A 22250-nucleotide genomic window follows, 5' to 3' on the forward strand; every position below is an offset into this window, starting at 1 on the left:
CCTGGCCCTTACTGTTTCTTATTAAATGTTCATGTTATCATACAGTTTATTAAGTGTTTAATGTGTCTGATACTGGCATGTATGATCTCATTTAATACAGCTACTATGATGTAGATAACATTATCTCTCTTTTTACCCAGGAGAAAAATAAGGTATGGAAAAAGTATAACTAGGTTAAATCATATCAAATAAATAACTGAGAAAACTGTAATTTGCACCTGTGTGTGTGGTCTTGTCCATTCATGATTTACTAACCACTTCTGAGCCAGGCGTAGGAAATTTCAAGGTTGTAGTCAAAAGAAATGGCTTCATTCTATGGTTTTCTTTCTTTCTCTTTCTTTCTTTCTTTCTTTCTTTCTTTCTTTCTTTCTTTCTCTTTATATGAAATGTATTGTCAAATTGGTTTCCATACAACACCCAGTGCTCATCCCAACAGGTGCCCTCCTCCGTGTCTATGGTTTTTCTTCATCTTTTTCTTTTTTGTACAGTATATCTTTGTAATGGTCTTTTAAATATAGAACTGAATTTAAATAGCTTTACTGTTTTTGTCAATCCAGCCAATATCGCACAATACCATTTTAACAGAAACACAGAAACCTGTTAGGATATATGCTAGTTCAGCTGTAGGAATTTATATCTGGAGTTAGGGTACTATTGGATATCCTGGGCTTGGTCTTCTTTCTCCCTTCTGTCCTCTATGCAGACTGTCTCTGTAAGAGAAGTCTCTTTCTTTCATGGTTTTAAATAGCAAAAAGGGTGGTGATTCTCAAATTTCGAACCCTGTTCTTGACATCTCTGCTGAACTCCAAATTTGTAACAGTCGGTTGTTCATATGACAGCTCCAATTAGATACCTGATCGACATCATAAAAACTTAACACAGCCAGACCCTTAGTTTTTCCCCAAACTGGTTCTACTTTCCACTGTTAGTAAAGAACATCAGGTACCCACAGAAACAAAAAGTGTATAAATAGTTTTGATTCCTGTCATTGTTTTCACATCGTGCATTCAGTCCATTAACAAATCCTATAGGCGCTACCTTGAAAAAAAAATTGTTTTGAATCATCTCCCCTTCGTCTGCAATGCTACTGTCTTCTTCTAAGTCACTGTCAAATCTTGTTGGGATTATTTTAGTTTCTTCTTCTTGCCTGCTTCCTTTCTTGCCACCCCCCCTCCCGCCCCCCATCTGCTCTCCTCACAAAGTTGGAATAAACTTTTGAACATATAAAGCACATTATATTACTCCTTTGCCTAAAACCTCTAGTGGACTGGCTTGGTTCCCATGGATGCCTTTCCTGTCACTCAGGCCTCTGTTCCGAAGTCACCTCAAAGAGGCCTTCCTCTCTGCTGCCAGTTACTCAGTTCTTTGCCTGGAGGCTACAGGTGGTGCTTACTTCTTACATACTATATCCTTCCAGAGGTAGTTTATCTATTCACTGGCAAATATGCATGCACCATAGTCCTTTCTCTTTTGTAACAGTTGGTATTATAACTGTTTCTATACCTTGTTGTCTCGCCGTATCTTGAAGTTTATATTAAGTACATAAAGAATTTTCATCTTTCCTAAAATGGATATATCATAATTTCTGTAACCAATTCTCTTTAGATGGGCATTGAGGGTATTTCCAGTCTTGACAATTCCAAACTATCCTGCTGTGAATAATCTTGTATATATGCTACAATACACAAGTAAGTAGATCCTTACTGTGTTCTGGAAGTAAGTTTACTATTCAGTACTGTGAAGGCCATCCAGTATTTTTTGATTGTTTAATGCAAACATAATTTGAAAATGATTTCATTAAAATTTGGCTTGAGATTAGGAAAACATTTGAAAATCAGTCCCAGTAATTGTCTTCTGTTATCACTTGTGTAGGAAATGTTGGAAGCTCTCAAGGCACTTTCAACCTTTTTCGTTGAAAACAGTTTGCGGACTCGAAGGAATTTACGTGGAGATATTGAACGCAGAAGTTTAGCCATCAATGAAGAGTTTGTCAACATTTTCAAGGAGGTGAAGGAAGTATGTAAATTCTTTTTGTTTTACATTTATTGAGAACTTAACTGTATGCCTGACTCTGTGCTAAATATTTTTATGAATTGGGTTGATACGTTTACTATTCATGTACCGTGTTCAAATAGAAGATTTAACTACTTACTCTCGCAGCATCTAGGTCCTTCACTTAGTGTGATTTCTGAATCTGTGACCTCCACTAATGCTGCTTCTTAAGAAGTTGTAACATTTGTTCTAGGATATTCTCTTAGAAATTTTTTTAAATGTTTATTTTTGAGAGAGAGAGAGACAGAATGAATGTGAGTAGGAGAGGGGCAAAGAGAGAGGGAGACACAGGATCCGAAGCAGTCTCCAGGCTCTGAGCTGTCAGCACAGAGCCCGATGCGGTGCTCAAACTCACGATCACTGAATTCATGACCTGATCCAAAGTCGGATGCTTACCTGACTGAGCCACCCAAGTGCCCCGAAATTTTTGCTTTTTTAGCAACAAGAAGAAGAAACATTTCTTTAAATGACTTTCCAGTGAAATTTTTCCTTACTGAATAAACCTCCTTGCATAACCACTTCTCCATTGGAGATTAATTAGGAGTGAGTTATTTTAGTGCATCATAAATTATGAAATTTTCAGATTAAGATCAGTTACTTCAGTGCATAAATAATTTATCGTATTTGAGTGAGCAGTCTACTCACCATGGGGTAAAAATGGATTTTACTTATTATGTTATTATATTTATTATGCAATACTTTGTTAATTTTGTTAGTATCATGTAATTATTCTGTGTGAGGTGTATGTTATATATAATGTTAATGACTAATTAATAAACAGATTATATTTAACAATTTAGAAAGATTTCACTAAGGCTAAAATCTGGAAGGTTGAAAGGAATGTTTGGTTAAGTGTTCATAAAAATAGAGTAGGGATGCTTGGGTGGCTCAGTCAGTTGAGCTTTTGACACTCAATTTCGGCTCAGGTCATGATCTCATGGTTTGTGAGTTTGAGCCCCACATTGGGCTCCATGTTGACAGTGTGGAGCCTGCTTGGGATTCTCTCTCTCACCCTCTTTCTCTGCTCCTCCCCTGTTCACTTGTTGTCTCTCTCAAAGTAAATAAACATTAAGCAAAAATAGAAAGAGTACTCATGAGCACATCCAGATTGTGGTCTCTAAACACTGTTTCCCACTGCAAGAGACAATGTTGCACATATCAGAAAGCAGGGAAGCTAAGACTATGGGGAAAGTGGCAGAAGAACTTTGGAGCTAAGTTAATGAGGCTTCCACTGGCCAGAGGTAGGACAGTTAGAGCATCAATAAGAATAACTGAGTGGGCTGAAACCTATCAAACATGTTTAAACCCATGGATTCATACTGATACTAAAACCCAAAAAGAGCCCTCGTTGGTTATATCTGGTGGATATAAGGGAACCAACTTATTTTGAAACCTACTAAATAAAAGGAAAGGGTCCAACATTTATCCTGTCTTTTGTTCCAACTACATAGAGTTGTTGAGGGGAAGCTGCTCTTTATAACTTTATTCTGTTGAAGAAATGAAGAGGGATTGATAGAAGATTTTGGCACTGCTGTTGAATTTATGGATCTAGTTCAAGGTTTCTCAACTTGGCACTGTTTACCTTTTGGGTCACACAGTTGGGGTCGCACTATTTAGGGTGTTGAACAGCATCCCTGGGCTCTAACCACTAAATTCCAGTTGTACCACTTTTTCCTTGGTTGTTCCACCCAAATATTTCTCCAGACACTGCCATATGCCACGGTGGGGGACCCAGTTGCCCCAGTTGAGTACCACTGCCATGGTAGGGGACTCAGTTGCCCCAGTTGAGCACCATCGATCTAGCCATTGGTCATCACTGGCAGCTAACCTCACAAAGAGAGAAACATCCATATCTATCACTTCTAGTAAAGGTATACAACACCATCTATGAAAAATTCTTGCCAGAAAAATGAACCAGAATACGATCAAGCTTCTAGACCTAACTGCCCGTTTATAGAAAATACTGAGGTCAGAGGAATATGTTAACACTACAAATATGCAGTCATAAAATGCAGACTGTTGGGAACTATACAAATGAATTTCTTCAACAAATAAATTGTAAGACAAAGAGAAATAGGGAAGAGTGAGACTCTGTTGATTAAAAAAAAGAAATGAGAAGTAGCAACCAGTAGCAATTTGTGAGTCTTTGTTAGTTCCTGACTTGAAATAATTATTTAAAATTGAGACGGTTGCAGAGACTGGAATGCTGACAAGACATTTGATATTAAGAGATTATTGTTAAATATTTGGATGTGAAAGTGGCATTTTTTAAAAAGTTTATTTATTTTGAGAGAAAGAGTGTGAGTGGGAGAAGGGCAGAGAGAGGAAGACAGAGAGAATCCCAAGCAGGCTCTGCACCTGCCAGCACAGAGCCAATGCGGGGTTCAAACTCATGAACCATGAGATCATTACCTGAGCCAAAATCAAGCCCTGGACGTTCATCCGATTAAGCCACCTACGCCTCCCAAAATGGCATTTTTTAAAAAAGTCTTCTTAGAGGGGCGCCGGGGTGGCTCAGTTGGTTAAGCCTCTGACTGCGGCTCAGGTCATGATCTCAGCGTTCATGGTTTCACCTCCACATCAGGCTCTGTGCTGACTGCTCAGAGCCTGGAGCCTGCTTTAGATTCTCTATTTCCCTTTCTCTCTCTGCCCCTCCCTGCCTCGCACTCTGTCTCTCTCTGTCTTCTCTCAAAAATAAATCAACATTAAAAAAATTTTTTTTAAATCTTGGAAGTAGATATTGATATATTTATGAATGAAATGATATGGCATTATGCATTCAAAATAATTCTGTTTGTGGGGGAGGGAGAAAGGGATGAAAGAAAGATAGAAAGTGGGTAGAGAGGGGGCGCCTGGGTGGCTCAGTCGGTTAAGCACCTGACTGTTGATTTCAGCTCAGGTCTTGATCTCACGGTCTGTGGGTTCTGTGTCAGGCTCCGTGCTAAGGCTGTGGAGCCTGCTTGGGATTCTCTCTCTCTCTCTCTCTCTCTCTCTCTCTCTCTCTCTCTCTCGCCTCTTGTGCATACTCACACACTCTCTGTCTCTCTCTCTCAAAATAAATAAACTTAAAAAAAGAAAAGGAAAAAGAGAAAGTGTGTAGAGAGATAGATGAAACGAGTGGTTATGGGTTGGTAATTGTTGAAGGTAGGTGGTATGACATTGACATTCATATTATCTCAACTTTGAGCTATTTTTGAAAATTTTCCATAATAAAAAGTTTTTAAAAAGCTTATCATACACCGATTATATTTCACAGCCTGTAACTTTATTTAATTGGGGGAGAAAAAGTCGACTCTAAGTTCAAATACTTTATAAGTAATGTAAAGGTCATTCAATTACAGTAATCAAAACTCTGCATTTAGGTCACATATTCAGAGATGTGATTTATATTATTTGACAAATCAGATCCATTTGGTACATTATGGTGGCTAAAGTAAATATTACACGTGGTTGTTCTTGACCTAGCTGGCTGATAATGGCAGTGTTGTTCATATGAGATTACACAGATTTAAGGGAATGGTGAGATGAGTTTACTTAGGTCTCTGCTGTTGCTGATATTAATTGATATTTTGAAATCATGCTTTTTTTTATTTTTTAATTTTTATTTTTTATTTGATTTTTTTGTTATTCACTTCAAAGTAGCTTAGGACTTCATTTAATAATTTGATTTATATCCTATTTATAGTGAAATGTAGGAACATTTAAAAACATTGGGTACTCTGATAGTTATATTTCATTCAAAGCACTTTATGGAGAGAAGGGAGAAAAATCTTACTTCTAGAACTTAGATTTATGCTCATATTCTGATAAGTGATTTTCTAACTGGTTCATCCTCACACTTTGTTTATAGCCTCACCTGGCTGCTTTCTTGTTACTTGCCCTCTGACTGGCTTGTCCCTTCATAAAAACTGTCACGTTTCTATTTGAAGGTCTGGGCATGGTGCTGAAAGGGATTGTCTGTGGTCTGCCACTGAAACTTCCTTGTATATCTTCCTGTTAAGTGACACCCAATTGTGAAAAAGAAGATAGGAGTGCAGTATGAAGCTAAATGTGGTTTTGTGATACCATTTTTTCAAATCATATTTTTCATTGACTCAATAAAGACTAGAGAATGGTTTGGTAAAAAGTATAGAGCCTGGGAGACCTGTTGAAAAAAAATGATCAGTTCACCCAAGTGGTACCACTAGACCTGAACCAAAGTAGTAGCTCTTAGAGTAGTAAAAAAGAAACAGAGAAAACATATATATTAAGGATATAAATGACCGGACTTAGTGGCCAGTTAAATTCACATGTATCTGGAGGGGGCTAGAGATGGAAGTACAGAGGGAAAGAATGTTACTGAGAAAATTACCAGGTTTGTGGCATGATCCAATATGTGATGATGAGAGAGAGGAGGCACTATTTTTAGTTTATTGGGTTTTCATATTTGCTTGTTGTTATTAATTAAAAGTTACAAATAATCCATTATAGAAAAGTTAGATAAGGTCAGAAATAGAACAATTGTTTATGACCCTATCACCCAGAAATAACCTTGGTCATTATTTTATTGCCTGGTTTTCCTATGTTTTTCTATATACATATATGTACTTTTCTTAAAAAATGGGGGATATTATATGCATTGTTTCAAAGTACTTTTATTTTTTTTACCTTATATAGACATCCCTCCATGCCAACGAAAATACACACACACACACACACACACACACACACACACACAAACGCACAGATTGTGCATTGTTAATAAACGCACAGATTTCCATTGTGTGTTTGGAAATGTTTCACATTTTCCATTTGTTTTAGGCAATTCTGTTGATCATCTTACATATATTGTTGCACACTTACCTGATTAATTCCTTAGGATAAATCTTAATTTTAAAATTCTGAATGACGAGGTAGTCATATTTTATTTGCTGTTTCCTATTGTCACATCTTTTAAAAAGCTTATACTAATTTCTTTTTATCTTTTCTAACATTAGATGTTATTATTTTAATTATTTCCAGTCTTAAATATGGGATCTTTTGTCATGCTCTGCCAAAAAAAAATTCGTGAGATGAAAATAAGGATTTGGCTAAGAGAATTTCTTTAATAATATATGTAGTGCTTATTGTTACTTTTTTTTCTTTTCAGGAACTTGAAAGCATAAATGAAGATGTTCAAGCAATGAGTAGTTGTTGTCAAGACATGACAAGTCGCCTACAGGTACTGTATAATGGCTGGATTTTAGCATAGTTCCTGGCTCAAAGTAAGCTTTCAGAAATTGTTAGCTAAGTCTGTCAAATATATGGATGTCTAATATATCATGCCCAATAGGAAGTTTGAATATAAATGTTATGCTTATTTTTTTAACTATAAATGGGTTTCTTTGCATGATAATTTACTGATACTGTTCAGTTAACTCCTGAAGCCTTTATATTTTGATCTAGCCAGCGTAGAGCTAACATAAACCTTTCAATCCTATAATATCCCGTAAGTCCAGCAGAAATGAGTTCATTAGTAGAAAGTCTTAGGAGTAAGTCGACACTAAAGCTATGCTCAGCAAAGACCCAGCTTAATTATGATTTATGTTCAGCACCCCCCCCCCAAACACACACACACACACACACACACACACACACACACACACACACAAAACCTCAGGAAAATATCTGTGGTTCTATGTCTGTTTATTAAAGCAGTTTCAGGGGCGCCTGGGTGGCTCAGTTGGTTGGGCATCTGACTTCAGCTCAGGTCATGATCTCACAGTCCGTGAGTTTGAGCCCCGTGTCGGGCTCTGAGCCTGCTTTGGATTCTGTGTCTCCCTCTCTCTCTGCCCCTCCCCTGCTCATGCTCTGTATCTGTCTCAAAAAAAAGAAAAAAAAAAAGTTTGAAATGTCTAGTTTGGTTGCATTACCCTCATTTATGTAATTTTGGAATACTGAATAGACTAGGATTTCCCCATGAGAGTCAGTCATGATTGTATTTACCACCTTCACATTTATATTTCAAACTTATACCTTTAAGATTCTCCTAGAACTGTTGAGAGCGACACTGATTCTAGGAAGAATCATTAATCTATGCATATTCCCCAAATTAATCATAAGCTACTTACATGATCTGTCTCTAGAACTAGCCAGTTTCCTGTTTCTCTAAAATTTTAGCTTTCCTAGCCTTATCTAAATTTCAGTACTCTTACTAATATATCAAATATTATTGGCATATCTATTCAATCTTTAGATCTTTATTAATTATGTAGCCCTTAAATAGTCATAAAATCTTTGCTAATTGTCATTTCACATTTTTTGCAGTATTCTGTCACTTAGTATTACTTTTGTTGTTTGACGATTCTGTTTCTGTCACTTTCTCTTTATTTCCTTTTCTCATCTTCTAGCTTCCTTGATTTAATGCCTTTTCTCAAATTACACTCTATAAGGTTTTCTATACTATACTCTTGGATTTGCTTTGTAATACTAATTTTATATTTTGTGTTATACAGGATTACTCAAGTTCCTCTTTTTAGTGGTTGTATCTCATTGCCTAATTCTTATCCTCAATTATATTTTTATTCTTTTTATTATACCTATTTGTAGATGGAAAAGATCAGAGTATTTTTATCCTTCGTGCTGTTTTCAAAACAGATTATAAGTATTTTAAATCACAGAGTATCCTCTTCATTTTGTCCTCGATATTTTCTTTACATCCACCAACCCTATTTTTTTCCCCTATAATGGCATGGGCCCTTCTTCCTTTCTTTCCTATTTTATATCAGTTTTACTGAGGAAAAATTTATGTGCAGTAATAAACTGCATTCGTCTGATGTGTACAAATCGATGTGTTTGACAATTATATGCCTATAAAACAGCTACCATAATCACGGTGCAACATTTTCGTCACTTGCAAAAGATTCTCCTCTAGGCTTTTAAATTGCATGTTTAAAAATATTTTGTACTACTTGTTGTTTACATTCGATTTTGACTCTTGTATTAGCAGGGATTAGATCGGTGACTTTGGAAGTTTTCATCCATTGGCACTGATTTATTTTTTGAAATCTTAATGGTACCCGCTCAGACTGTCAACTCTAGAATAAGGTTTTCAGTTTATCCATGGAGGAAAGTATTACTTTTTCATTTTAGGATGTTATACACAGGACTAATTAAATTAGCTCATATTTTAAAAAGTATTTTGGATTGGGGACATTTTAGAAATTATTATTACAAGATACTGAAAAAATATAACCAGTAATTTTTTATATGCTGTGGCTTTTCCCTTTGTGGATTTGCTTGGATAAATTACATTTAGAGGCATATGTTTATTATTCAATGAGAAATAATCATCCTCAACGTTTAAGATAAATTGGAAATTGTTTTAGGATAATGATCTTCACTGGTATTATTAAACATTAGTTTGGGATTGTTACCACAATTTATAAATGAAGAGTCAAGAAATATGCATAATTCTTACTGCATCACATTGTAATCAAGTATCTTACGTCAGTGATTAACAGGTGGTGTTTTTTGTAAGATATGCCTTCAATTTAATAATGACTACAGCTAAAAAAAGAAGCTAGGAAGCACTTTTTGATATTGATTTTGTGTGGCATTCCTTTTTCACAAATATTAAAATGTAAACATATTTTAGAATTTTTAAAATATTTTAAATATTCTTAAATATTGTATTAGGCAGGAGTAAGGTGGCAGTGGATCCTGAAAGTAAAATGGGATTAGGAAAGATGAGGAAGAATTGGAAGAAATTAGTAGATTTAAAGAGTAATAATTTTAGAGTAGTACCATGGAAGCCATTTTGTTCGACTCCATTCCTCAAAAGTTATTGATGTGCTGAATTATCTAGGTTCAAATCTATTTTCTTAACAAATACCTACTGTTTGCTAGGCATGCGATCTGGTTGCAAGGAGCACGGACTCAGATGGAGGTGGGGCTGGGGCTCTTATTGATGGGACACCTGTATGAAGCAATAAGGCAGAAACGTTGCTGACAGTCTGAAAGATTGTAGAAGGCTTAGGCCTCTAAGAACCCAGAACTTGCAGGGGGCTGGGGTTTCCTGTGTAGATCTAATGCAGCTCTAGAAACTTAGCAGCAGAAGCTTGCTCTTTATGATCGTGTTCCAGCATGGAAATGACCCCGTATCTGCCCATATTTGCTCTGGTATCCTATCTTTAAGAGACTGACCTTCTATAATATGTGTTTGTCTGCTTTATACAGTTGACCTTTGAACAATGAGGAGGTTAGGGGAGTTGACCCCCGTGCACACAGAAATCCATGCCTAGTTTTTGACTCCCCAAAACTTAACCATTAATAGCCTACTCTTGACCAGAAGCTGTTAACATACACAGTCAAAACACATTTTGTGTTTTTTATATATATATATATAAATATATACTGTATTCTTACAATAAAGTAATCTAGAGAAGAAAATGTTATTAAGAAAATCATAAGGAAGAGAAAATAGATTTACAGAACTGTAATGTATTATTTAAAAAAATTTTTTTTACATTTATTTATTTTTTATTATTAAAAAAAATTTTTTTTTCTTTTACTTATTTTTGAGAGACAGAGAGAGACAGCATAAGCAGGGGAGGGGCAGAGAGAGAGGGAGACACAGAATCAGAAGCAGGCTCCAGGCTCCGAGCTGTCAGCACAGAGCCCGACGCGGGGCTCGAACCACGAACCGTGAGATCATGACCTGAGCCGGAGTCGGACGCTTAACCGGCTGAGCCACCCAGGTGCCCCTATAGTGTATTATTTTTAAAAATTCCTTGTGTAAGTGGACACACACAGTTCAAACATGTGGTGTTCAAGGTCAACTGTAATTTCCACTTACTAGTGGCTTTATTTATACATAATTCTAGCCCACTCCATGTCCCTCAAGGGCATGGACCCCATGTCTCCAGCCGCAAACATCCACTTGTTTCTCCTCTCTTTGCTAACCACCTTTATGTTTAGGTCTTTGAGAATCTGATTAGCTACATTTTCTTTTGTTTCAGTCTACTGTAAAATAATTGCCTAATCTTAGGATAGAATAGTCTTTCATCAAGTTTTCATTCCTGATCCTTTCGACTCTGGCTTGGGGAAGGAAGGATTGCTTAACACAAAACTTGTCGGTAACAGCCCTGTGTCCTTTAGACAGGGCTATCTCTGATCTTCCCCAAAACCCTATATGAGGGGTAGTTCGTGTATTCCACCTCTCAAATGTTTATCTCCATCTTGGGCATTTCTGTTCAGTTCCACACCAGCGTTTCAGTGACTTAACTTACAACTCTATTTAGAGGTCTCATGGTATCTCAAGTCACATGTTCATAACGGAAGTCATGATTTTTATTCCGACCCAGCTTTTCCAATAGTTCTGTTTCACTAAAAACATCATGAGTTGTTGAATGCCTTAGCGTCCTCACACCATTTTCTTTCTTGTAAGCCTTGGCGTTGTGTCTGTTGAGAACTCTGAGCTTCTCTTAGTAAAGGTAGTATATGAGCCTGGCAACATCTAATTCAGTTATTTGGCCTTTTTAAAACTTTTGAGCTCTGGAGTGTGATCTCACATGCTGTTAAGTTTGAGCTTTAGTAAGTGGTACTGTTAGTTTTCTGAAATATAGAAAAATCGAAATGTACTCATGTTGGATATGTTTATAATTTTAGGCGGCAAAAGAACAGACTCAAGATTTGATAGTAAAAACCACTAAGCTTCAAGCTGAAAGGTAAGTTTTCTTTGTATAGTTTCTTCTTCATTAATTTGGAGATTAAGTGGAAAGAAAATTATAGGTAACTCCAAATTAAAGTTAAAATAATAAAAAATATGATTCAAAATTCATACAGCATGTAAGGTTCTAAGCTATTATCCAAGAGGAAAATAAACAAAACAATATTTTAGGAGTATCAAACTTGATTGGGGTTGAAGGATTATTCACTTTTTGGAGATGATAATGTGTTGTTTATTGTTTGCTACAGATTTAAGAAAAACATTGCTTTTTAAAATGTAGATGATTTTAGATTTTTGGTAGTCTTATTTTTATTTTTTCACATTCATTGTCTCTTGTTTTTAGCTATGGTCTGTCCTCTCTAATATAATTAAGAGTTAACTGCATAAGTTCTTCTTGTGGTAGTTTACAAATAGGTATGCTAATATTTGTTGACTGAATAAATGGGTGAATGAAAGTGAGTAGAATATGGATTCATGTATTTTATTGTGTATTACAGTCTTTTGTAATCAGTTGTTGGTTTGACTGTCTCTCTTACTAAACTGTGAGCTCCTTGAGAACATTGACAGTTTTTTAACTCTCTTTGTATCTCCAGTGCCTAATGCATTGTAGATTCAATAAATAATTTCTGAATAAATGAATATGGAATACAGCTAATCTGATGCCAAGAAAGGAACATAAAATAAAAACTGAAAACTAAGCATTGTATTGGAGCTTGTAACATATTTGGGACCCCGATTAATGTTTATAGGAGGCAACATTAGAACATTGTGTTTCTATCTGTATATTCTCAAAACTAAGCAACGTTGTTCATGTTTATTATTTTAATAAGCCGATGAAAGTGTTTTGGCTGGGTATGCTTTTGGGAGTGAAAATTTCTGACATTCCAGTATCCCAAGAGCTAGGGATATGATGTGCCAAGTGAACATTTGTGGAAAGTATTGTAGGAAAATTACACAGCAGAAATTATAACAGATTCCTGGAAGCTGGCCGACAGTTGTTTTTCCATTTTTAACTATTACCTTATCTTTTTAGCAAGAAACTTTGTCAAATAAGCAATTAGCTTTAAAAATAGAAATTCTGTGGGCTTATTTGGATAACATGCCATTCTTATTAAGACAGATGTGTAAATGACATGAATATTTTTCCAACTACATTAGAAGTTCAGTCATTGTGATAGCTGACGCTCTAATAGGTAAAGTTTGATGCAGAATTGTCTTCACAGGACTGCGGTTAATATTTCTTTGTAATATTTAGTTGATAGAAGATGGGTTTCATTGATAATCAGGAAGTGATATCCACATAAATATACTTCCATATTTTTTTAAAGTTTATTTATTTATTTTGAGAGAGACAGAGAGAGGGAGAGAGAGAATCCCAAGCAGGTTCTGTGCTGTCAGCATGAAGCCTGACACGGGGCTTGATCTTACGAACTGTGAGATGACCTGAGCCAAAATCCAGAGTCTGACGCTTAACTGACTGAGCCACCCAGGTGCCCCTATTTGCATATTTTTTAATGCTATTGAAGTCACTACTTTATATATATACATATATATTTTTTAAGTTTTTAGGTTTATTTATTTATTTTGAGAGAGAGGTCAGGGAGCACGAGTGGGGGAGGGGTAGAGAGAGGGAGAAAGAGATTCCCAAGCAAGTATTGCATAGCGTGGAGCGGGACGCAGGGCTCAAACCCTGGAACCTTGAGATTATGACCTGAGCCGAAGTTGGATGCTTAACCAGCTGAGCCACCCAGGCGCCCCATATATTTTTTTATCTCTTGTGAAGGCCCACCAGCCAAATTTCTTTCCAGAATCAGAGAAATAATCTCTGGTGAACGTTTATGTTTCTTTTTGAGGTATAGTATGTTAAAGTGGAAAGAATGTAGGCTTTGAAGACAAAAACCTGAATTCTAATCTAAATTTGGGGTAAGAGTTCATTAGATTTTTAGTTTTGAGCAAGTTACTTCTTAACTTCAGCTTCAGTTTTCACATCTGAAAAGGAATAGCTGATTAGGTGATTTACACAGGAGCTGAACACATTGCCTGGTAATCCGTCAAGGGACACTATCCTTCTCTCTTCTTCCAGAGCTTTTATTAGACAAAGCTATCAGCACATCTTGTGTCTACATTGGCTTTGATGGCTAGGAAGCTTAGGTTATAGTTTTCCTCAGCTATGTTATTTACTTTCTCATCCTTCCTTACTATTTCTTACTATTTTATCTTTTAATAGTTTTAATTGTATTTTAATTGTGCTATTTGTTATAAACTACTTTAATTCAGGTTTTGCAGTTTGTAACAAAAATACAATACTTTATTTTGCATAAACATACATATAAAAATACATTACAGAAACATATTTGTTTGGGCAGGAAAGCTTAGAGACCTCTTCTTACTCTCATTTGTATGTATAAAATTCAGAGGAAAAAAACCCTAAAATCAGCTACAACTTTACTACACAGGCATAACCACTGTTAACGTTTTGGCATATTTCCTCCCAGTGTGATCATATGTGTGTAGTTCTGTTTTACTTTGTTCACTTATATTTTATGTTCACTTTTGGGGTGCCTGGGTGGCTCAGTTGGTTAAGCGTCCAACTCTTGGTTTCAGCTCAGGTCATGATCTCACTGTGAGTTCAAGCTCCCTAGTGGCCTCTGCGCTGACAGCTTGGAGCCTGCTTAGGATTCTCTCTCTCCCCCTCTGTCTGCCCCTGCTTGTGTGTGTGTGTTGTCTCTCTCCTCTCTCTCTCAAAAATAAATATATAAACTTGAAAACAAATTTATGTTCATTTTTCTGTGTCTTTTACTTAGAAAAACCATGCTTTTTAATGGTGAAATTATATTTCATCTTGTGAATGAACCAACACGTATGTTAAACATTCTTATATCACTGAATATTAGTATTGTTTCCAATACTAAAAATAATGGTTTGGCATATGTTTTTAAATCATTATGTGCAGTTCAGATTATTTCCTTAGGATGTACTAAGGAAATAATGTATATTGCCTAAATTGCTCTCCAAAAGGGTTATACCAATTTACATATTTATCAGCAATAAATGAGAATGTCTCTTTTATTAAACCTTTGCCAGTAGTAGGTATTGTCATGAAAAACTTTGGCAATTTCATAGATGAACAGTAGCATCATACTCCTAATTTATATTTTATAGAATGTTGTTGGTGGGTGAGTCAGCTTTTTTTTTTCATTTTGTCTTGCCATTTATATTTCTTAATCCTTTTTTTCTTTTGTATCTTTTGCCCATTTTTAAAATCTTTTTCTTATTATTTTGAAATTATTTGGTGAAAGTGAATCTAGAAGGTAGAGTTAAAATATGGCAGAGGCAGATTTTCAGGAAAAGAAAAAGAAGGCACCATAAGATTCATACATCATGTTCTGAGAATGCTTGAAGGAATCATTATTAGGATTAATTAGTCTGTTTATTTTAAATATTTAAGTAATTTATGAATACATGTCCTGAAAATTCATTTATGGGTGTGTATATATATATTTTAAAAACTCGATGTTGTTGCCCAACATATTTTTTGTGGCTTGCTTTTTGTACCTGAGAAATGCTTTATAGATCATTTTGTATTAATAGGTCCAGATCTATCTCATATTTTTTATCTGCTGCACATTATTTCACAGTATGTATTTGCTGTGTTTATTTATGTATTATATAACATATAATACATCTCCAAGTGATTACAGTGATTACATGAACACATCCCAAAGAGGCTGTAATTTATAATAGCCATTTATATGTTTTGTATTAACATTTATTTCATATGATTTTATTTAGATATTAAAAACTCTCCAGAACATACCATATTTCAGTTGTGATGTAAGATGAAGGCAAGGTCTGATATGTATCTTTTGTCACACCAGACCCTGGCTTAGGGCTTTTATATATTGTAGGTCCCTGTTAGTGTTCTTAGATTGCGCAGATACTCCCAAACCAAGTGATTGGACTATATGAGAGTAACTTTCTATCAGAAAGGTTGTGCAGTTTTACCTGGGAAGAATATATAGGGTGAAAGCAAAGAGTAATATGATTTTAAAAATATATTACAGTGTATTTCATCATTACTTTAAAAGTTGTCATCTTGAGATACCAAACCCTTGTTTTAGCAATATGACCATTAAACATATTTTTGGACCAAATCTTTTGTAGAAATAGAGCCTCTGGCTTAAAGTCTTTTTATTTCATGGCTTTTATGTCTCTGTGTGTGTGTGTGTGTGTGTGTGTGTGTGTGTACATACACACTAGTCAAAACTACTATCTGGAATGAAATTTAATGATTAAGAAGTGTGATCAAGGGGCACCTGGGTGGCTCAGTCGGTTGGGCGGCCGACTTCGGCTCAGGTCATGATCTCACGGTCCGTGAGTTCGAGCCCCGCGTCAGGCTCTGTGCTGACAGCTCAGAGCCTGGAGCCTGTTTCGGATTCTGTGTCTCCCTCTCTCTCTGACCCTCCCCCGATCATGCTCTGTCTCTCTCTGTCTCAAAAATAAATAAACGTTAAAAAAAAATTAAAAAAAAAAAAAAGAAGTATGATCAAGATAGGTAATACTAGATTTGGTTAAAGCAAAAGTAAGTTATAAACTAAAGAAATTTGTTTCCTTTGTGCCCAGTAAATTGACTCTAGAGATAGATCTGAAAGAAGCTCTGGAAAGGTTTCAGTAAAAATGATTAATCTAAATAATCTCGAATTTTATGAACTCTTATAATTATTTCAAATCCTGTGTGGTAACGATTGGAGCTTAAACACTGTAAAACAAAACCCGATAAAGTAACTTTTTGATATCCATAAGATGATTAAGGGCGTATGCCATTCATCTGTGTAGATTTAATTACACTATTTACATTATCATTTGAGATCATCAGAATGTTACTGCCACCTAGAGGACTTTTCCTTTCTAACTTGCTATATTATTTCAGAGCATTTGACTTTGACTTTAGAACCTCACAGCCCAAGCGTACCAACAAAACAAATATGGCAGATGCATTGTACTGTCTGCACATAGAATGTTGATGTTTATTTTGTCCACTCTCATTTGAGTATTATTAAGTTGTGGAATATTGCTGCCTTGTGAATACTGTTGGTGAAACCCAATTTTATGTGTATATCTTTAAATCTAAGATGGAAAAGCCAGGAATGGTGAATTTCTGCTCAGGACTTAGCCTTTAGACGGGGATGCGGCCCGGGCCTTCAGGTCACATTCCAAATAAGAGTGTGCCTTTCCTTAATTGTCAACCTGGTCTACATAGGTTGCATTCACATAATGTAACTGAAGACTCTTGTATTACCATAGTGTGCAGAAAAAGTGTGAAGGCACAAGTGGAGTGCTCTATGGATTTATGAGGAATTGGTAAATGAGTTCTCTGTTTCTAATCGAAAGTTAAAAAATAAAAAACCTGACTTTTGGTCGCTGTGCACTTCATGTGAAAACTTCAGAGGCTTAGGATTTTTTAGTGATTGAAAAGAAATTAGTTGAAAACGGGCATATTTCTCTCCTGTGAGACAACGTTGTTACCACCAGATGAACAATTCAAGTACATGTAAGTGGCTGAGAATTTGTTACGCAGGGACCATTTGTAAACCTATTTCTTCTTTTGCATGATGGTTAACTCGTTTTACTGTGTGTAGGTATCTGAGGTAAAACAATATCAGGTAATTTTGTCACCTACCTGCTGGACGAGCATCTGATGTTTGAGGCAGAAATGAGGCTTTCAAACATACTGAGACTCTTTCACATGGGTTTTAAGAAGTTATTATGTCAGAGATGAAGCTTGTTCTAAAGCTACGCAAATTCATAGCATGCTTGATTTTTTTTTTTTATTGCTTGGTTGTTTTTTATTATTATTATAGTCAAAGACTAGAAATAAGAGCACAAGTCGCAGATGCCTTCTTATCCAAGTTCCAGCTGACTTCTGATGAGATGGGTCTTCTCCGAGGTACCAGAGAAGGACCTATAACCGAGGTATGTTGCTCTCTTATAATCATTTGAAGCATAGCAGATAATGATTTGTAGATAAGTCACTCGTTTTAAGGCTTTATTTTCCCATCACAAAAATTTTATTTAGAATATTTTTTTAAGTTTAGAAACTAAGATACATATTTTAAATTACCTTAATTTGGTTTTTTTTTTTGTTTGTGTATTTTTTTCAAAGCAATATGTATAATTTTTTATTTGAGAAATCGAAGAGTGTCAATTTTTTAAAAAAATCTTCATCACCTTTTCCACTCCTTCCTGTCAACCATTGTCCATTGTCAACCATTTTCAACCTTATTAATTGCTTCTTTTCTAAATTCTGTATCCTGGATCCATAGATTTAAAAAAAAAAAAAGGTTTGGTTATCTATGTTTCCTATTTTCTGTTGGTTTCCAGTCATGAAATAATGAGATTTTAGCCTCTTAACCCTGCCTTCTCCTGCACACATACATGTTCTCTTTCCTTCCTACCTCACAGTACAGTTTTATGACATTTTCTCTTTTCATTACAGTAGCATTAAAGTGATTACATGTTTCTTCCTTTATAACTTTTTGTCTTTCCTGGAAGTTGCAATTCCTTATCTTTTCACCAAATTAGCTTCTGAATCGACGCCCTTCTTTCCAAACTGACATACAACTCTAAAACCTCTCAAAGTGCTAATTAACTGGGTAGACTTTTGTTTCTTTGTTTTTTCCTGAAGACATTCACTGTCTCCAGAAAGGAATCTTTCAGTTTCCTAACTGGGAGGAGCTATACACCTAAGACACTTGTCATCCCTCTAGGGTCTGAGGGCAGAAAGAGTTCTCAAAGGGTGGGTGCGACGTACTGGGCTGCTCTCCAGAGATGTCACCGCTTCTTACTGCCAGGCTAGAGCGGACCCAGTCATCTAGGAGTAAGGAGTTAAGTAGGTCGAGAATGGGTTTGTACTTTCCTTATTGGTGTTTATTGCCCTTGTAGATGGTGGAACTTTGCACATATGAAATATTTGGCATCTTACCTTTTCTCCACTTAGCAGAAATTGTCAACAGTATTGGAGGAGATTTTTTTTTAAATTTCATTCATCAAAGAAAAATAACTCATTCATTATTTTCATGATTGGAACACCATGACTGTATGGAAACGAAGGCTTCAGTGCCTCTTTCTAACAGGCAAAAAAATCTTGGAGTTCAGCATCAGTCAGCTCCTCTATTATCTATGAGCAGCTTTTACGTATCCAGCTTTACATTCTGCTCTTGGATTAGGGGGCAAGAACAGGTATATAAAAGCTAATGTAAAACATCATCTTCAGTGATAACAAAGCTATGCTTACTTATTAAGTCATAAGGTATGTCATATGTAGCATGTTTTCCTTTATGTAGTAATCTTCAGGGGTGCCTTCTCTATTACTAGACTATGCATTTCTTGAGGGACAGCAGTTGTTGTCTATAAATTTTGTGTTCCTGGCAACTAACATACTATTTGGCACGTAGTCGACATTGAATTAACATATGTTTTAAATGTAAGTATCTGTTGCACTTCCGATAAAAATTTAGAGGAAATTGTGGTCAGTATAGGAGCACTTCATTAGAGTAAGTGAAAGAATTTGTTTTTCCCTTGTAGTGACATTTCAATTTAGAGTAATGTAATTTCACCAGAAAACCTGGACATTTTAAAGTTGCGTTTTTAATTTTAAAGGATTTTTTCAAGGCACTGGGAAGAGTAAAACAGATTCATAATGACGTTAAAGTTCTCTTACGTACAAACCAACAAACAGCAGGGTGAGTTAACTTTTCACTTCATAATTGCATTTCCTCTTACATTTTGCAAATTTTAAAGACATTCTAGGTTCTTTCTGAAATTATATGACATATTATGAAATAGGAATTTAATTTCTATGTATCTTTGCATAAGGAGGGAGTTATACCCTGATATATTTAGAATAAAACAGTACTTGGATACCTAAGTGATGCTATTAAAATTTGACAACATTTATTTAATTATAAAAAAGTTATCAAAAAATCCTTCCATAAAATGATAAAAAGTTCTATGCTTTAACCAAAATGTGCTGTAATTAAGCAAAATAATTAAGTTTTTAGATGTAACTATTGTTTAAAACTTTAAATTAAAATAAATCTTTAATTTTCTTAGTTTAGAAATTATGGAACAGATGGCCTTGCTTCAAGAAACAGCTTATGAAAGACTTTATCGATGGGCTCAAAGTAAGTGATTTCTTTCATGTGGTCTAGATTTATAAATATTAGTTTTCAATTTAGTTATTTCATCTGACCTTTGAGATCATATTTGGGTCTTAGAAATCAGAAAGTATTTTTAAAAAGAAAAACGTGGGGGTGCCTGTGTGGCTCAGTGGTTAAGTGTCTGACTCTTGATTTCAGCTCAGGTCATGATCTCACAGTTCAGAGTTTGAGCTTCATATCACGCTGCACTCAAAGCCTGCTTGGGATTCTCTTTCTTTCTCTCTGTCTGTCTCTTTCAAAAATAAAGAAACTTAAAAAAAAGAGAAAGAAAAATGAGTTTTACTTTTGAACATATTGTGTTTGTGTTTGTATCACGAGTATTTGCCATCATTCAAGTTCTATGTATGATTAAGGATGGTAATAAAAAAAAAAAAGGTCATCATTTCTAAAGTCATTAAGTAATTGTTTTATACGTGGTGAATTGCTATTCTATTGTTGCTATAACAAATCATCACAAACTTAATGGCTTAAAACAACACAAATCATTACCCTATAGTTCTGCAGGTCAGAAATCAGACATGTTTCTCACCACACTAAAAGTGCTTAGCACAGCTGCAGTGATTTCTGGAGGCTCTGGGAAGGTTCAGTGCCTGTGCTTATTCAGTTTGTGGGCATAATTTAGTAACTTGAGTCTGTAGGACCAACTGAGGTATGTTTCCTTGCTGGCTGTGACTGAGGCCTTTTCCCAGTTCTAGAGGCTGCCTACAGTCTTTGGTTTGTGGCCTCTTCCTCTGTCTGTATTTTTTGTTTATTTATTTATTATTATGTTTTTAATGTTTATTTTTGAGAGAGAGGAAGACAGATGTGAGTGGGGGCGGGGCAGAGAGAGAGAGTGACACAATCCGAAGCAGGCTCCAGGCTCTGAGCTGTCAGCACAGAGCCCCATGCAGGGCTAGAACTCACGAACCGCAGGATCATGACCTGAGCCGAAGTTGGACGCTTAACCGACTGAGCCACCCAGGTGCCCCTATTTATTTACTTTTCTAGAGTTTATTTATTTTGAGAGAGAAAAAGAGAGCGTAAGCGAGTGAGGGAGGAGCAGAGAGAGGGAGAAGGAGAAAGAGAATCCTAAGCAGGCTCCACTCTGTCAGAGCAGAGCCAGACGCAGGACTCGATCTCACGAACCATGAGATCATGACCTGAGCTGAAACGAAGAGTCAGATGTGTAACCACTGAGCTGCTCTAGTGTCCCATCATAAAATAGTTTTTGATTGGCATATTCTCTAAGTTTTTCCAAGCACTTTTTTAATGTAATATCTGCTACAGAATTTAGACTGCGGGTACACAATGGATATAATAAAGACCAAATTTTAATTTAACAGGTGCTGTAATTACACGGTAACTCTTTTCCAGGTGAATGCAGAACACTGACGCAGGAATCATGTGACATATCTCCAGTATTAACTCAGGCAATGGAAGCCCTGCAGGATAGACCTGTCTTATATAAGTGGGTGACTTTTTCCTAATTAAAAAAAATAAATCCACTTTTTCTTGGACGATTTATGCTAGCTTTCAGTGTTATCAAATTGATATACGATAGTTTAGTTTTGGTAATTAAATAATTTATTTAAAGTGATGCTTTTACCTGATATGTGTGTTGTTGGGGCATCAGCTCATTTGTGTATTGTGTATTATAGAATGCAGTTTGGAGGGGAAAAGCAAGGTGTCCCTATGTCTAGACTGCCCCTTATGTATGTAGAGGGAAGGGCTTTCCCCATCCTGTCATCTCACTGACTACCTTAGAATTGTATGAAGCTAAAACTCCTCTGTCAACCTGGCCCTGGAGAGAAGGAGGTCAGAAATATAACTTCCCCCAAATGAAAAAAGAACATTTAAAATCAAGATTCCATTAATAGGGTTCAAGAAAAGAAAGAGTTCACGTCTTTCATTCTGTAAGTTATGCCAGCTAAGAGATCTATGATGATGCTTTGGGTAAGAACCCTAGGCATTATTAATTATTGACATATTTTTTATTACTCTGTATTTTAATTTTACTCTTTTATCTTTCATATAAAACAGAAGTAAATGTTTTTTTTATTTTTAATTTCTGCAATAATATGACAATAGGGACACCAAGTGGGGAGTTATGCAGGAAACAAAACCAGGGAACGTGTACAGAGGCATTCAGTCTTGCTTGAGTCATGCCTTTCAGAGGCTTTTAATAGTTTTAGAGGATTTCCCCATTACTGTGCTTTCTGATTGGAACGTTGCTTAGCCTATAATAAGTTTCCAGAACACAAGTGCTGGGACAGCTGCATGAAATAATAACATTCCAGTACTACTTACTGAGT

The 22250-nt window shown here is 35.8% G+C and overlaps 1 protein-coding gene across 10 annotated transcripts in view; it reads left to right on the top strand.

The window, feature by feature from the left end:
* COG6 (component of oligomeric golgi complex 6) overlaps positions 1-22250 on the top strand; it is a 130290-nt gene that overhangs the window by 1181 nt on the left and 106859 nt on the right. For all 10 annotated transcript variants that reach the window (XM_042960589.1, XM_042960542.1, XM_042960362.1 and 7 more), the window contains exons 2-8: positions 1873-2016; positions 7181-7252; positions 11680-11738; positions 17602-17713; positions 19400-19482; positions 19853-19923; positions 21313-21406. In XM_042960589.1, coding sequence (XP_042816523.1) covers positions 1873-2016; positions 7181-7252; positions 11680-11738; positions 17602-17713; positions 19400-19482; positions 19853-19923; positions 21313-21406 — 635 coding nt within the window. The remainder of the gene's footprint in view (positions 1-1872; positions 2017-7180; positions 7253-11679; positions 11739-17601; positions 17714-19399; positions 19483-19852; positions 19924-21312; positions 21407-22250) is intronic.

This window comes from Panthera tigris, chromosome A1 (assembly GCF_018350195.1).
Source record: "Panthera tigris isolate Pti1 chromosome A1, P.tigris_Pti1_mat1.1, whole genome shotgun sequence".
NCBI lineage: Eukaryota > Metazoa > Chordata > Mammalia > Carnivora > Felidae > Panthera > Panthera tigris.